The 17,373-nt window shown below is 38.5% G+C and overlaps 1 protein-coding gene across 2 annotated transcripts in view; it reads right to left on the bottom strand.

Moving 5' to 3' along the window:
• Positions 1-212: 212 nt before the first annotated feature.
• galnt18a (UDP-N-acetyl-alpha-D-galactosamine:polypeptide N-acetylgalactosaminyltransferase 18a) overlaps positions 213-17,373 on the bottom strand; it is a 43,735-nt gene continuing 26,574 nt past the window's right edge. The window contains exons 7-11 of one of the 2 annotated variants that reach the window (XM_061284328.1): positions 17,152-17,337; positions 15,418-15,555; positions 13,930-14,025; positions 7,496-7,660; positions 213-3,040 (exon numbers count right to left, since the gene is read on the bottom strand). In XM_061284328.1, the coding sequence (XP_061140312.1) occupies positions 2,894-3,040; positions 7,496-7,660; positions 13,930-14,025; positions 15,418-15,555; positions 17,152-17,337 (732 nt within the window). In that variant the 3' untranslated portion in view covers positions 213-2,893. The remainder of the gene's footprint in view (positions 3,041-7,495; positions 7,661-13,929; positions 14,026-15,417; positions 15,556-17,151; positions 17,338-17,373) is intronic. The other variant, XM_061284329.1, reaches the window with a different exon arrangement.

The raw sequence follows: 17,373 nt of genomic DNA on the forward strand, positions 1-17,373 counted from the left end.
AGTCTCGGGTGTACCATGGCTTAAATATCCTGTCCTTTGTACGTTCTGGATAAAGTTAGAATTTCTGTTACTGTGTTTTCTCATCTGTATCAAACTCACGTTTAACCAAGATGCAAACACCTTATTATTGACCATGCAAGTCAAAATAAATTAAGCAAGAGTAGTACAAGACACCATCCCTCCAGCAGATTTAAAATAGTGGACGCATTGAGTTTGTGGTACAGTCTAGCTTTATTTTCACTTCTCGTAAATAGTATAATTTTCATACACTAATAAAATAGCTTGAACTTTTTTATATCACAACAGCCTCCCCCAAAACTACAAAAATGTCAGGTTGTAAAACCGGAGTCACAAGGAGATTTAACACGTTTGATAACGGATGCTACACAGTAGCTGAGAAGTGCACAGCTGAAATTAAAATACAAATATTTTTCATTTGTTTGTCTATGTTAAACAGATTTGAATCAGTACCTGCGCCCGACTGGACTGAAGAAGAATATAACATTTAAGAGTCAGTTTCAAACTGATGTTTGATAATGCCTTCGGAGATTTATTAGTGACCTGCAGTCATTTTGTCAAATCCACAAAAGCCAAAAATATAGATGATTTAAAAATAATATATTTGTGCCTACCTATGAACAAGTTAGGTAGTACACAAAATATGTAATAAATACTTGTGGATCACATGTTTGTATATTTTATAATTACACCATATAATTTACATGCACGATGGCATAAACACATAATAATGGTGATTAAAAATAGCATTGAAAACAATCTGTTGTCCAACGAAAAGAAAATCCACTGGACATGCTTTTAAATAAGTAAGCAAATCAATAAAAACATAAACAAGCGAACAGACAGACAGACAGACAGACAAACAGACAGACTGATAAATAAATAAATAAATAGATAAATAAATAAATAAATAAATAAATAAATAAATAAATAAATAAATAAATAAATAAATAAATAAATAAATAAATAAATAAAACTGTTGAACTGCCGCCCGCATACAAAAATGAAGCACAAGTTTGACTTTATCTGCTCCTTGATTGATACTATTCAATGCATTAGTCGTCACTCAAGCATTTGGTAGTCATTTTCACTGGCTAATTTATTTATTTTCATTTTAACGTATTTTTACACATGTAACTCTTGCAAATATTTAAAAGTGTGAGTGCATCTGTAACTCTCCACATTTGCATTACAGTACGCCCATGTAATTGAGGGCACAGGTTCAAACCCTAAGGTGGTGTGGTTTTTGACCTTAATGAAGAAGCCCAGAAGCAACACTATTTTCATTTCCAGCAAAAGTCCATTGCAAAATGGAGTCAAACTGTGCGCGTGGGTGGCATGTAGTCGTCGTATGTCGGCTTTTTGTCGTGCTCTTTCTTGTTCCCTACAGTCGCTGTGGTGCTGCACCATCAGTGTATGAATGATTTGTTTGTTTCACTTAACCATAAATCATTGTGTGAGTGAGGTGACAGCATAAAAGCACGTAAGTATCTTGAAGGTACAAGTGCTCTCTCCTCAAGTAAAGCCAATTTATCACTGAGAAGGGCACCTCAAAGCTGTTCAAGCAGAGACTGCTTGCTGTGCATTCACATGTTGTTTTTTTCCAGCTGGGATTCCAATTGATTGTCATTCATTTCTTAAAAAATCGACTGGTATTTCTATTGTCAAACATCTCTGTCATACCAGTAATATTGATTTTCTTAATTTTAGAATAGTGCATTTGTCATTATAACTGTCAGTTGCATAACCCGATTCTCCCCCAAAAAAGTACGACTGCATTTTTGCCCATTTTATGTTGCTTTATATATATTTTTTTCTTTTTAAAAGTACTAAAGTAATTCCAATAACTGGAGATCATTTGTGTGTTTTTAACATGCAGTACTTGGTCAGTGAAGATAATTCTGATTGTAATTCTTAGTCAAGCTGTAGAGAGTCAAAACAATGCTGTCTGTGTAGCTGCCCGTCCTGATTGGAGTGGACTTAAAATGACAGACAGCTCTGCCTCTGACTGAATTTATTCCACACTAAAGAAAGTGAAAGACAGTAGGCCTACTTAAATCTGTACTCCCTTTTTGCCATTACATTTTGAGATCCGCTTTAACCATGAGAAAATCGAATATACATACATATTTGTCCTCTGCACTGAAATACGATCTAATGGTATACAATTCGATGATCAATAAATCAACCAAGAACTAATAATAACTGATCTGGTAATAATGAGTAATTGCTTCATTTGTGCAACAAAAAGAAATGTACTGTAATGAACCAACGTACAGTATGTTATGGGTACGTGGGAAGGTAAAGTGGTCTAAACAGATCCGCTGAGTCTACTGTTATAATGGCATCCATCCATTTCATGGATGCAAGTTTGTTCTGGAGCATATTGCGACTTGGCTTGGTACAAGGCCATGGAGCTTGTGAACATCATGCGCAGAATAGCAGTTAACTCAATTGCATATCACCCATAATGTTGTCGAGAATAGGTGGACCTAAGCCCACAAGCAGATTGGAACCATCCAAACTGAATTTGGTTTAGTTACGTGATAGTCGGGGCGGAACTGGAGAAATTTTATATCGAGCGGAGTTTCTGTAATAACCAGCTGGGGATTTCATGGGTCTATTCCCTGGAATATGAAATTGTGTTTCTCCTACATTCTACAGAATGAGAAGTTTAGTGAGCATGATTCATCTGTGAGTGTCTCCCCTCACGAGATATTGCAGGTATAAAATGATTAGAAAGGAACCGACGGTAAGTTTCAGATTGAATTATTTCCTTACCCATACAACGCAAATTTTTGTTCTTTGCAGCTTTTTGTTTTGTAGCAGCTGAGTCTGTCTTTTTCCATTCCAATGAAGATGTCCCAAAATGTCTTCACTGGGGTAGGACAGTCAGTATGTTAGTGATGGTCCACTTTTGTCCGCTGCAGTCCTGAATGGCAAGCTGGAAACTAAACTGGGATTGACTGCTTTCCACCATCTCCAGACAATGTTGAGACTCCGTGTTCTGGATGGAGCCGTCCTAGAGAGGCAGACATTCACAGAAAAAACACTTACTGACAGAAAAAACACTTTTCTTTCCATAAAGCAAATTTCTGTTTTTATCATTTGAGAAATAATTATTGTAATTGCATTGCTGGTGTTGTTTTCACATCAGACCAAAAAACCCCCCACAATTCTATATTGTGCATTTCTTTAAAAACCCAAACAAACAACAACTTAATTTCATCCCACTATTTGCAAGAATGTTTTGTTACCATGCAAGAAACATTGCTTTCATATTTTTGCTGTCTACTGTATTTGAGGTTTTGCAATGTTGCCGCTCTGATGCTTCCAATAAATCTAAAAGTGGACTGAGTTATAGCATGAATGCAAAAATGTCTGCGTCCTAAACTTGTTCAAACCAATGCCACTTTAAATAAAATGGCTTCACTATAATTTAATAGGAGTACCTACATCTACTTTGTGTGCGTGAAACCATGACGACAAGTTTGTTTGTTTGCGATATGACAGAGCCTTGAGCCTAGGTTCCTTAGTGATATTGCAGGAACAGTAACACATTTTAATGAGTTTACAAGGTCTCAGGAGAGCAGACTCAACCTATTACCATCAAGCTTACTGCGGTCTTCAGAAAGACAGCCTTGCTTATAAAACCAAAGTGTTTTGTACATTACAGGGGTGTTCAAACTTTTTCCATCCTGGGCTGCATGCAGAAATAAATGAAGGATGTAGGGCCACTTCAACATTTGTCTTCTTTTCTTTAACATTCCAATCAATCAATGTGGTCAAATAAAGGCTCATTAACACAAATGAGCCATGAAAATATGAGCATCTGCACAATCTACTGCGTAAATCTACTGAGTAAAGAATAAATACGTACTTCATTAACATCGCTCCATTTTTCATCAACACAAAGTAAAGGACACATACTTTTATAGATCATCCTATAATCCCCTCCACACAAGTCAAAAGTCTTCCCAGGTGTCTTAAGACACACAATTCAAACATGCAAAAGCTCAATGTGGGCTGTATCACTTGTTACATTTAAAATAAGCACACAATGGGCCTGACCTTGGCAATCCATGCTTCAGAAGATGCCCCTTAATCAGTACAACAGTCCAGCTCTGCAAAAGCTATTGATTCTCATGTCCCTTGCAGGGAGACATTTGCCCACATATTGAAAGGCTGTCTAGGTAGGGATAGCCTGACAGACTTTAGTGTTCACACTCCACACACAGCGAAAGCATGGAGAATCGATGTCCTGGTTGACTAAGCCTTATTTCCCACAGACTACAATAGCCACTGACCTTTAAGTTACTTTTGTGTTGCACAAGGGATATTTTAGAGCACCATTGAAATGAGGCCACACAAATGAAGATGTTAATGGTGAAGGTTATTGGCATTTGGCCTACGAGCACGGACACACTCACTCATGCACGCACACATCTCGTAAAAATAAATATTTTGCCTTAATACGTAGAAGAGTGACTAAAAAATACAAAATAAAAAGAAAAAAACTTTGTTAAATACGGGAACTTCTGTAACATTCACCACAAAAAATGATAAAATTTGTCAAATTTGTGGCACACACAACATTTTAGTGACTAGCTTAATGACGAAGAATATCTACTTATCATCTTGGAAATAAAATATTAATGTGAATTGAATGTTAAACCAGTGTGCCTGTTCTTGCAGAGCATTGATTTTACATAGATGCAAGCATTCCATATTAGTCAAGGCAGCAGCCATGTCTTGGTAGAGAAAGCGAGGTCAGTGGTTTGAAATCACATAATTTACAAACCATAGCCACCCGCCAATTTGCATTTATTACAACTTCCCAAGATAGACAGGACAGCAAATGACAGTAATTAAATTTTGTAGTATTTTGGGAGCAGTTATTGCCTGAACAAACATCTTGTTGAGCTGGAAAAACGATTGTTTTATTTGCTCATTCAGCCAATCTCCCATTTATTTTGTCAGGCAGTCAACCACAAATGTTTTTGTAGACAAAACATTGCGGGGATAGTGACTTATTTACTCAAAAACAAAGCCATTTTGCCTCTTCAGACAAAAGATAGTCCCATCTAAATCTAAACGTTAGGCAAAAATGCTTACTTTATATAAGCAGACACTCACACTTGGTATTTGTCTAGACCTTTGCTCTCAATTCAGTGAGGCAACACTGTCATTCTGCAAGGTGCACTGTTGGAATGCACCATTGATTCCCTGCTATTAAAGCCGGTGCACCGGTTAATCAGAGGGTCATTCTGACAGTCAGCCAGAAAGCCATTCCCCCCCAAAAAGACTGCTGATTGGCTGGCAAGCCGTTAGCTGCATGTTTAATCAAGTCATTGTAAAAGGCATAAACTGTGCCGATACATAAACTGTATAATAAATAAGACGTGAAAACAAACTTCTGACTAGGATTGGAATGTCTGTTTTTGTCAGACTTTTATCATTTGAAACCAGGTAACGCCTGGAATGGGTGATAAGGTTAATGACCATGTATTTGACAATTTCAAAAAATATATAGCAGGAAAACCAACACTAAGGGAGTGCAGTGATTCTACCTTATACCGTTTTTTAGTTATTATCTAGTTATATTTTTTGGTTTAGTGATATCTCAAACATCTCAACAACCCTTCCCTTCTATAAAACATGAACAAAAATAATAAAAATGTGTTTTTGATGGCAAAAAATATTTATTTATACATATTTGATAATGTACGCAAACAGCAACATTTTCACATTTGATAACCTATTTACAAATTTTGGGCTATTTACAGAGATGTTTGTGCCCGTGTGCTCACATGCGTGTTTTGCTATTTACAAGGGACGTATTTGTGCACCACTCTATCCTGCATCAGAATACTCGTCAGATGACGGCGATTCATCCGCACAAACAATTGCCACTTAAGTGGCTTTTGAAGTTGATGCCTGTTTCTGTTGTGTACTCACGACAGCCATCACCTCCCATCATTTTGCTGTACCGCCTGCGCGACAAGCAATCATTTGCTCGATTGTAAGCTGCCTGAAAGCCAAATGTTTCACCATGTTCCAAAACTCGAATGTGTATGCCCGAGCCGGCGGTGGCTATTAAAGCGGACTTACATCTCTGTTGCGTACTTACAGGCATCTCCTCTAAATTCGCTCCATCGCCATTTTCTCTCACTCTCAGACTTCTTCCTCCATAACACCACAGCTACATTCTCCATTGCTCTATAGACTTTTAAGTGGAGAGGTGGCCGGGAGTCTTATCTACCCATTAATAAATTAAAAATAGGTTGACGAGAATACTCGTCGACGGGATCCTACGTCATTAATGTCGCTGGTATACATAAAGAACTGGGACAAAATCTAACAAGGGATACTTTTAAAACAGGCAGGAACGTGCCTCTTGAGGACTAAAGTTTCCTATCCCTGGCCAAGACACGCAGAACTTCCACTACCCCATTTTCAGGGCCCCTGAACACAGTGGATGTGCTTCCATGTTGACCCTCAATGGACGTCAAGACGGTCCTTTCCACCACTTCCTACAAATAGTTTGGTTAAATGTTCAGCTTCACCCGCATGTAGTCCAACGCTGATGCAGGCTACAGCCAAGTTGTCTGTTTCAGTTGCTTTATGTCGTCAAGTTAACGCCCACCCGCTCTCCACCTCCGTGCTTTCGGTAATGTGTGAAGAGTATTCATCCTCTTTATCCTCAACTTCTGCAAACACCAGCCAATCCAGCTCACGTAGGAACAAAATGGCAGAGTTGGAGAGTTGGATTGGGCCACTTAAGAGATAAATGGACATATTGTAAGGAACTGGGTCACAATGTGTGTGTATGCACCGTTCTGTTGTGCTGTAAAGAGTGTTTTTGAACACATTACTGCGGCTGGCGTGTGGGAGTCGAGAAGACAGAAGGACTCGCGTTTTATGGCATCACCAAAATCCTAGTTTGTGTTGTATACGTTCCAGAACCTAATTGTTATGAATATAAAACATAGCAATACAATTTTCTGTGCCACTGTAGAACATCACTGTCTATCTGAATATATTTAAGAAAAGAAGAAACCCAATTTTAACACCTAACAGTAACATTATGGTGGCTAAAATAGTAAAGTGTCACACATCACATTTATGCAGTCACTGCAAAAGAATTTGCTGACTTACAAAATCTGCTGAAACTGACAAATAGTCATAAAACTAATGTAACACTTTATATGCACTACTTTTTACTTATTGTATTCATGTATTCATTTATCTTATTCGTCTATCGCTGTTTTGCTGCATAATTAAACCTTTTTTTTTTTATCTTTTCTTGCCTTTCTGATAAAATGCACTAAATAAATAAGCTGTCTTATGTTGCTCAAAATATCGCAAAAGCAAGAAGCTCCCCTGAATGCTTACTTTACAAGTCTGAAATTTCTCAGGACAGAAATTGTTTGATTGTTCTGGTTAAAAATGTGATACTGAAATTAAACTTCTTTACCGGAGTGAAAGTCCAGGTAAGCTTCATGTGCTTGACGGCTGCATAGGTGCATTCCAGCAATCTGGGTTTGCTGTTCACATCCACCAGACACTTGTTGTCATCATCATCAATGGTTGGACTCAGCACTCCAAGGTGAAGTTGCTGGGAACTAGTGTAATACACATTCTACATGGAAACAGAAAAATATTTTATCGCACAAGACTCTCCCCAAAAAAAAAACAGAATAAGGGGTTACATTACTGCCTCACATATTTCAAATGAGTAATTACAGTGGCAAAGTATTTTCCTCATCAACAATTAACTTCTATATTTTAGTTCAATATTACCATTTTTTTCAAAAACATTTTTCTTGACATTTCCAGTGTTTTCATTCTTTTGCCTTTTCATCAGCAACCAGATATTCCATTTGGCATAAAAAGTGTGACTTGTTTAATCATGTATATAAAGGCCTTAAACAATTTATTCTAATCCAACTAATTTGATAACGGAATAAACAGGCCTTTCCGGGATTTACAGTGTATCAGTGATCTAACTAGACAGAAGAAACAATGTATAAATATTTAAAACTGACATTTATTTAACATAAATTGTGCATTTATGCATACTAATTTGGAACAGAGTCACTGACTTAGGCCACTGGTACAATAGCGTATTCTATTCAGCAAATACTTACTAAGATTGACCTTTGGCATGAATTTGAGCAGGAAAGGGTGATGTCTGTATCTGTCAGTCTTATTTTTAATGGTGATCAGCCGAGAGTGCATCCCAACTCTCAGCCTAAGGCCCACGCACACGCTGAACTGTCACACAGTGCATCTATTTTTCATGAGCGGTTCCGGCAACTAGCTTTGCAGTGATTCGAAATTTGAATCACAGGCGAACGATGTTGTAAACGCGCAAATGTAACAGTCAATCTTAAGTGTCACAACAAAAAATATGCATCCGGATAAAAAGTGTAATCCGACTGGCCTCTGTCAAGCACAATACGTTTATTGTGTTTTACGATTATACCTAACTAAATTAATTATTACCTATTGTATGTTTACAGCACAAGTGTCATACTCAAGGCCCGGGGGCCAGATACGACCCGCCACATGTCATGCCAATATACATAACTGTAGATGTTTTTACTTAAAAAAACTCACCAAGGTTACAGTTGGGAGCATTTCCAAGTTCTTACAAAAACACGTTTACAGTTAATTGGTCTAATGATGCGGGAAGCCTGAGGAAAACAATACGTTTTTTTTTTCTCTCCCAGAACCAGGGCATGAATAAGAGATAAGAGAGGTCAGGGAAATAAATGTACATACTGGCTGCAAACATTTGCATACCTGCAAAAAACAACAACAACATAGGGATGCACTAATGAATTCAGTGGTTGACCTAGTTTTGAAGCCTTCTAAAGGTCTAGTGATGCAAATCAAATACAATGCAGGTAATCTTAAATCCAGACATAAATGTGCCTGAGCCTGACAGAAGACCGAAAAATCCTCTGGAACCTGACGTGAGTGTAATAAGAAGGATCAATGTTGACATCCAATGCTCACAAAAACCGAGATCAAACAGAACCAGTGAAGGTGCAGGTTTGTTCAGTGGAATAACTACACTGACCCTTTGAGTGTTTCCAGAGGAGAGAGTGTACATGTTTTTGAAGGGGCTGATAAGCTTCTTGCAGGAAAAGGACATGCCTAGAAGGATAGCGGAAAGAAGCCACACAACAGGCTTTTAAAACACTCACAAAGCATGACAGACAGCTGAGTGCATGCCTTTGAGTGTGATGAGTATGTTATTTGTTTCTTTGACCATATTGACAAATAAGTGCAATAAGCACTGCGTGTTTCAATGGACAGCTGCTTAAGTGCCCACAAATGGTTTTGTAATGCCTCCTGTCAGACTGCCTTAAAAGCACTTGCAGGAGGAATAGGGATGTGTTAAGCAGACACATGGATGCATTTACTGGCAAAGGAGGAGGGAAGCCTTCAAGACAGGTTGGGTTATATCGTTGCTATGACATATCCCAGCCATCTTTAGGTGGTTGGCGGGGTACACCCCAAACTGGTCACCAGCCAATCACATGGCACACAGACAATTATTTTTCCTCAAACATCATCCCTATATTAGTGTCATTTATAAAAAAAAAAAAAAAAAAAAAAAAAAAAAAACACAACAACAAAAAAAATAGTTTGTCATGACAGTTTATAGGTAAATATAACGTCCGGACAAAATAGTTGTCGTGACAGGCCTACAAATAAATCAAGTACATAAATACAGTACACTGACAAAAATGAAGGGCGTTTGAAAGTATTTTCCAAGTGTGGAGTACGTGCCCCAAGTGGGGACACGATGCATCAGTGCTGGCTGTGTTCAGAAATGAATGAGATCGGTAATACTCTCAGAGTAGTGCACGGGTGTCTGAGTACTACATTTGTGTACTACATTACACGTGCCCTAAATATCAAGAAGCTGGATCGGCTTGTATGCAACCAGAATTTGAAAGTATGTATTCTGGGAAAATTCCGCAATGGCATTTATCTGGTCCTGGATATTTTATTCAACTTTTATTTATTGTATTATGTATTCTACATATGTATTTTATGAATAATTAGAAATTAGAATAATAATAGAATATTGCTGGTTACTTCATACAATTTTAAGGAAAAATAGTATATCAGGTTATATATCTTTAGCAGGATATAATTACCTTCATCGGGATGTTTGTCTATAACGCACAAGTCTAGATGGATGGTTCGATCATTTATGACATTTTCTTTGTAACTAAGTACAGAAAAGACCTTTATGGATCATTGCAACCGTATCACGTTTGTTCGGTGCATTGCGATTCTATCCATCCACTCTTTATCCACACAGACTGCAAAATGAAAAAAAAAAGGACAGAGGCCAGAGTAAAACATTCCTGCTGGCAGCAGCCATGAATAAGAAAGGTGGCTTAGTGGATTGGTCCTGTTCAGAACAGAATGCAGGAAGGCTATGGCCTTGATTTTTCTTTATTTTTATTTTGTTGAGTATTGTATATACTATACAGCGATCCCTCACCACGTCACCTTTTGAGAATGCTCTACTTCGTGGGTTTATAAGTGACGGGAGAACGGCGTTTAAATACACGAGGCATACTTCTGAGCAATGTGCGTCACTGCGGATGTGACTGAGTTCAAGCACGAGGGTAGAAGCACCAACCGGTGCAGAAGGAGTCGGAACACGTGGAAATATCACGGTTTTTCTTTTATTTACTGTAAATGTACAATACATGCACAGAACAGTGTGGTAATGGTTATTAAGGGAACGGGAAAGGTTTACGTTGCGTAAAAGTATTGGAGAAGGGTTTACAAAGCCTTGTGTATGGGACCACAATGCAGCAGAAGATTCATGTGCAACTGTGACTCACTTTGGTTTTGCGATGCATGATGTCACCCAAGTTAGAGTAGTATGGTAATTCTGAAGATGGACACATTGCATTGCTTGGCAAGGAAAAACCACTCTTCTAATTGACTTGCAATATATCCATGCCTTCTCGCGGCCAACAAGAAATACCACGTGTTGGAGATATCTAAATCATACATATATTGTTTCAGATTTTGGCTTTTCGTGGGTGGTTCTGGAACGCATCTAAAACGAGGGATCGCTGTACTGTCAACAAACATACTTTCTGTGCAAAATTACATTTGATTCTTCTTTCACTTCATGATAATGATTATAATCTACGAACAATTTAGAGACACCCACATGTTTGAGACCTAGATTTGAAAATGATTATCGTGAGGGGGGCTCCACGTTATCTTTTTATGACAATAGGCGATGCCAGTAGAATAACTGATGTGGCATATCCCCAGCCATCTGCCCGGTCGTGAGGAGACAAACAAGCACATACACACCAGCTGTAAAATCGATTCCACATAATGAAGAGGTTACTCGGGATGAGTGGAGGACAAAAGTGCGCCAGGGAGCGAGCGCTATGGCGTGTGGGACTATGTGAACTGCAGATTTTTTTTTTTTAATTCAAGATCATAATCATTGAAATGGCATTTTCTACTGCAATGCAAGATTGAACAAAAGACTTTCATTTGGTAAACATATTACTTTGCTTCAAACTCTTACACTAGCTCAGTTTTCCAAGACGCTCTCCTTTAATATGAAATTAACCACATCCAATTGTCTTGGATGAGACTGTAAAAAAAATATTTTCAAATGAAGGTTATGTAAGAAACGTATTGGGCATGGTGGCCGATTCTGGTTCCGGCTGTCTTATGTGGAGTTTGAAATTCATTCATTTCTCGACCTGCTCGTGACGGACGCCGCCCCTTCACCGCTTGCTGTGTGTCGACGGCGCTGTCAGATTGCCCCCCCCCCCCAACTGACGGCTGGTTGGTTTATATCAACAAGTCGTTACAATTACACAAGCTAGTTGAAAAAAAGTCAAAACAAGACTGTATGAAGCAAACATATCAATCAGGGCATGAAAAAAAAGAAAATCAAATTTCAAGGATGAAGAAAAGACCAAAGAGATGGTGGCCATTTTTTATATCTGGCAAATGTTTTATATGTTACCATAAGAAAAGGACAGCATCACCAACATCCATTACAACGTTGGCTGCACATTACGAGCCTTAGGGATTCCTAACGCTCTTAAAATCACCAATTATGTAAACGCAAAAAATGATATTTTGCGATGCCATCCAAAATAGTACCACCAACGCACCCACACACAATTTACCCTGGTATGCAGAATACCACACGCTCAATGCAGTTTAAGGTCTGATAATGTGATACAAAAACAGCATTCACCATTTCTGGGGCAGGGGTACGTATTTCTAGGAAAATAAACAAAAGAGTGATTGCAGAAAAACGACGTAGCTCTTTATCTGCAACGTTGCTGAAAACGTTTTAAAAAGCCAGATGTGAAATTAATTGAAAGGGTATTTAGCACATACATTGCGGCCGTTTTGTCCTGATTACAGATTTTCATTTTTTAGCTCCACATATCTTACTTTAAGTAGAATCTCACATTGCATTGGGGGCAACAGTAGAATCTGTGTCGGTTATTCTTGGACACGTTAGTGTTGCAAAATAGTGATAAATAGTCCTCGCGGCAAACATTGGATGGCTTTGCTTGCATGATTATTCTTCTTGGCAGCTTGTAGCCGCCGAGACCATAGAATCTATGCTGTGTGCTTATTTTATCTCCAATAAACCTAGTCAGCCAGAGGAAACAAATCTTGCTAATGAGTCCAAATTGTTTTGTGATGAAACGGTTGTGGCCAAAAATCAGTTTTACAGATAGGTTGCTGCATGCTATTAATGATACAGAGAAGAAATGAAAGGAAATTTGAAATTTACTTTGCAAGTTGATTTAGTGTGGGCTTCTCAATGTTCTATTTTTTTTAAGTTATGGGGCACTGTGCTTAAAGCAAAGAAGATAGCCTACTATACACACACACACACACACACACATTGGTTCAAGCCACACTATTAAAGCTCCAGAGTTCTTGTGTGTACACATGACACCCAAGGTGGGGCATGATTTGAACCTTTTACAATAAAATGTGTCATTTCAATTGCATTGTGGCTATTTGCTGCTTTTTTTCCCTCCCCAAGAGAAGTAGCTGTTTGAAGTGGATGTTGCTTTTCCGTAAATCACTTTAAAAAGATGAAGGCAAATGATGCTTGAAATTGCATTTTGATGACACAAGCGGCATAAGTGATGACATCTATTAAGAGCAAAGTTGGTGGATATATTGATTAGATTCCCAAATTCTTTCATCTCTCGCTAAAAAAGTTTAAAGATGTGATAGAATGATAGAAAGATAATATTTTTCTGTGTCAACCTTAACAATTTGAGTTACGCACAACAATAAACATTCAATATAGTTTTTGCTTTGAACCGGGGGGATCTTAGAAAACTAGGAAAGAAAATCAACATATGAAAAAATATTGAAAACAAAACATTACTTAATGTTGGTTTGCTGTTTAGCGTTCTTTTTTTGCCAACCTTGAACGGGAATTTTTTTCTGCGAGCCCTTTGGGTGTGTCAAACATTTTGTTGTTATGATTACATATATTATAGACATTAAATATAGAGTTGACCATAGTTAAAATAAGATGTCTGTCACAAATTATCATTTAAAGCTACTTTATTATTTAAAGGTACTTTCTGTAAAATACTGTAAAAGAAGTTTGTGTATCCAGTAAGTTTTGGATGTTGATCCCCAGATTTATACACAATAGGTCAAGTATTTAGGTCAAATAGGTCAATCATTACAGTAGGCACTCTGGCATTGCCTCACCATGAAGATATGTTAGTAGCCCCCCCGTCTCCCCACGGCCTTTTCAAAGCTCTGCCACTGCCAAGGCCACTGGACTGACAGAATGAAGTGAACGGCAGAATGAAGGGAACCAAAGTTAAATGACGGCTCACGAACCTGTGCTGTCATACCATGACAGATATACATGATGGGTATGTTGTCAGTGTCGGGTCCTTGGTCCAAACAAAGGTCATTTCTGAGACTATTCTTCAACTGTGAAATTCAAAGGGAGAGAAAAAAGACAAAGATGTGATTAAAAAAATTGGAATGATTAAACAAGTAGATAGTTAGAACAAATATCTGAATGAAAAAAGATACAAATTGATCATTCTTCCAATGAATAATTTCAGTCATAAAAGCTGAATTCGCACACTTCCGGTTGGGCGAGAGAGTCGTGGCAGAAAGTAGCCTCACCTCACCTCACTTCAGAATCAGCTTTATTGGGCAAGTTTGTGCATGCCAAACAAGGAATTTGATTCAGGTTGATCCCAGCCTCTGCACAACATTTAAGTGACTAACAACATTGAAGTGGCAAGAACATGATATTATTGCCCAGTGATGTCTCTGAGACTCTATGAGTGGTGTGAGTTCATCAGAGCGACAGCCTGGGGAAAGAAGCTGTGTCTGCTGGCTTTGGCGTATTTTCCAAAGCAAGTCTTTTGTCGCTGACATCACCATCTTACAATGCTCCCGTCTCTGGTCTTCTTTGAAACCCCTTGACAACCAGGACGCTGAAGTGCCTGTTCATCTTTGCGGTTGTGAGATCAAATGTGATCATACGAGAGAGAACTGGACTCTAGACTGGTAGTGGAGCAGCAAAATCTTTGTGTGGTGTTCTTTGTTGAGCTTATTGGACAAGATCATACAATATGACCACAACCTTTCAACCCCTGATTTCCTGTCTTGGAGTCCTTCAAAGACTAATTTGGAGTGATCAATTGGCCTACCTTTTAAGATTTGAAAACTTCTTGTGTGTACCAGGCCTTAAAATGTCCAGACATCACATTGATTGTGCAACAAATGGACACTGACTGATGTGTAGAGAAAGATAAAAGTGTTTTACAAGGGGTTCACAAAAGCTTTTTTTTCTGGAACCATCATTTTCTTTTATTGATATTTGTATTTATATCTGTCTCCATTTGTCCATTTATAATGTTTATGGTCATGGTTGAGCTGGAGCCCATCTTATCTGACTTAAATCAAGAGGCGCACTCTGAATTGGCCATTACAAATAATCATTCAACACCAATTTAGTTAAAGTGTACCTCCGGAGCGCCTGCATTAAGCAAACTTTACATTATTGCTCCCTTTCCCCATCAAGACCTCAATGTGAGATCTCAAGACGTACACCTGAAGTTGGCTCCTGGATTGTTCTCTGTCCTGTCGTGCATTTAGTACAAGTTTTAAATTTGATGATGACAAGACAATTGGTTTGCATACAGTATTTAATTGTCCCACAGTAAAGTTTGTGACATAATGGAATTAAAAATTCTGTTCTGGAAGTGTATTTCTATAGACTGGCAGCTCTGTTGATACTACTTTGTGCATTTGAATGAAACAAAATGTTCCTGATGAATTGAATTGCACACATAAAATGAATCTTACCACTCCATATGCAACTATGTTACCGTAGGATCGGAGCTCAGGGTAGATATTGGCGAGGAACCAGCTGAATGGTTGGCACTTGAGTTTGGATCGCAGGGCCTGTCTCTCCGAAATGTCCCCAATATTTATTCCTGAATTCTATTGAAATAAGCAAACAGAACACCTCAAATTACACAGTGCTTCCCATTTGCAACAATAAAAATCCAATAAAACAGTTGCCAGTGCCCCAGTCCATAGTCCAGTCTCTAGCCCGGATAAAAACACGAGTGTCATTCAAGGTAAAAACTGCCAGCATGTCACCGCGGGGACTATTGATGTGGCAAGTTGAAAGCTGCAACAATTGTGATTGAAAACATTTCTGTGATTTCATTTTTGGAAATATTAATTGGACTGCCCGTAGTTTACAAGTAGTCATGGTCGGACTTTTTGTGATGTACATTTGAATTGAATCAAACTGTGCTTTTATGCTTTTGAATTAAATAGAATTTCATTTTTGTCAAGGTTTTTCTTTGAAAAACTAAGCCTGGTGGTCGAGAAGTTGATCATTCAATTTAAAATAAAAATAGAATAGGCAAAAGGTTGAAGGGTATGGTATGCTAACATTACATAAACATGGAACTAAGAACGTGCCTGACGTATCATATTTAGAATTATTCAAATAAATATAGCATAAATAACATGCTAACAAGTTTATCAAACCATCCGTGTCACGGCAAATCATTAAATCCAACGAAATCTTCATCCTCACCTTAGACCTGGTTTTAGGTTGTCTAAAATGCTGTGTACCTTTGGTCACCAGTGTCACCAGATACACCAGTAGCATAATTCCTGTGGAGGCCAAGCACGGTCTACGATATTCATATACTAAACTAGACTGTCACCAGCACAAAAAGGAACGTACCTTTTTTCGCCGTCTACTTTCTATCACCAAATTGTCAGGCACGCAGAAGGCGCCTCGCTCCTGTCTGCCAAATTCCCAAACACACACACTTGCCCTATCATAAATTGGGCTTTTAGTGTGAAAGAAGCAGTCAAACATGAGTGGCTCTATTTTATTAGACAGCGTATGTGCAATTGGGCGTAAAAACTGGCGCATCTTGATCGTTTTGCAGATACAAGCCTCCTTTAGTGAGTTGGGGAATTTGGTAGACCATGCAGTAAAGGTCGTGGGTGGGGCGTACGTGGTATACAGCAATTTCGGTTAATTGAATTGAATCTCGGTGCAGGCAGACAGATGCCACGCGTGGCGGATGTCAAGGCATAATGACTATAATCACCTTAAAACATTTCTAAAATCACAGCACAACTATTGGGGGTGTCACACAGACGCAAACATTCCGGGTGACAGGCAGTTTCCAAGTGCCCACTTCACACCGGTGATCTGCAATCACCCTGAATCACCCTGGCCAAGTTTACATTTGCAAGTGGAGCTCTTCTTGCAGTTCATTCGAAATGTAATTCGCACGTGTCAATCTTCACCAAAGACTCCAGCATGCAGACCGTCAAATTACATGTCAAATCAACTTCAATGTCTCAGGTTAAGTGCTTTCCAACATGTTCCAATACTTCACTGGTTCTTCTATATCAAACAAAATTATTTGAGGTGTTTTTTACCTGACATGTTTCGGCGGGTTCTTCCACCTAAAATAATTTTGTTTGATATAGAAGAACCAGTGAAGTAATTGAAAAGGAAAAACATGATGAACTTAGTACAATTATGTTCCAATACTGTACCTGAAATGGAACATTCCAGGCCATGTAAACATGACTCTTATAGTTGTCCATCCAGACCTCAGCCACTCTTAAAGCATTGCGACGCACGAGGGCTGTCAGATTTTCTGTGTAAGGCTTGTGGGCTCTCTCGATGTGTGCAATCCGCGAGCAAGGAAGGACTTCTACGCTTCCACCGCACTGCCATACCTAAGAGTGACAATGAGAGAGAGAGAGAGATAGAAA

The sequence above is a fragment of the Syngnathus typhle genome, linkage group LG7 (genome assembly GCF_033458585.1).
Source record: "Syngnathus typhle isolate RoL2023-S1 ecotype Sweden linkage group LG7, RoL_Styp_1.0, whole genome shotgun sequence".
In the NCBI taxonomy this organism is placed as follows: domain Eukaryota; kingdom Metazoa; phylum Chordata; class Actinopteri; order Syngnathiformes; family Syngnathidae; genus Syngnathus; species Syngnathus typhle.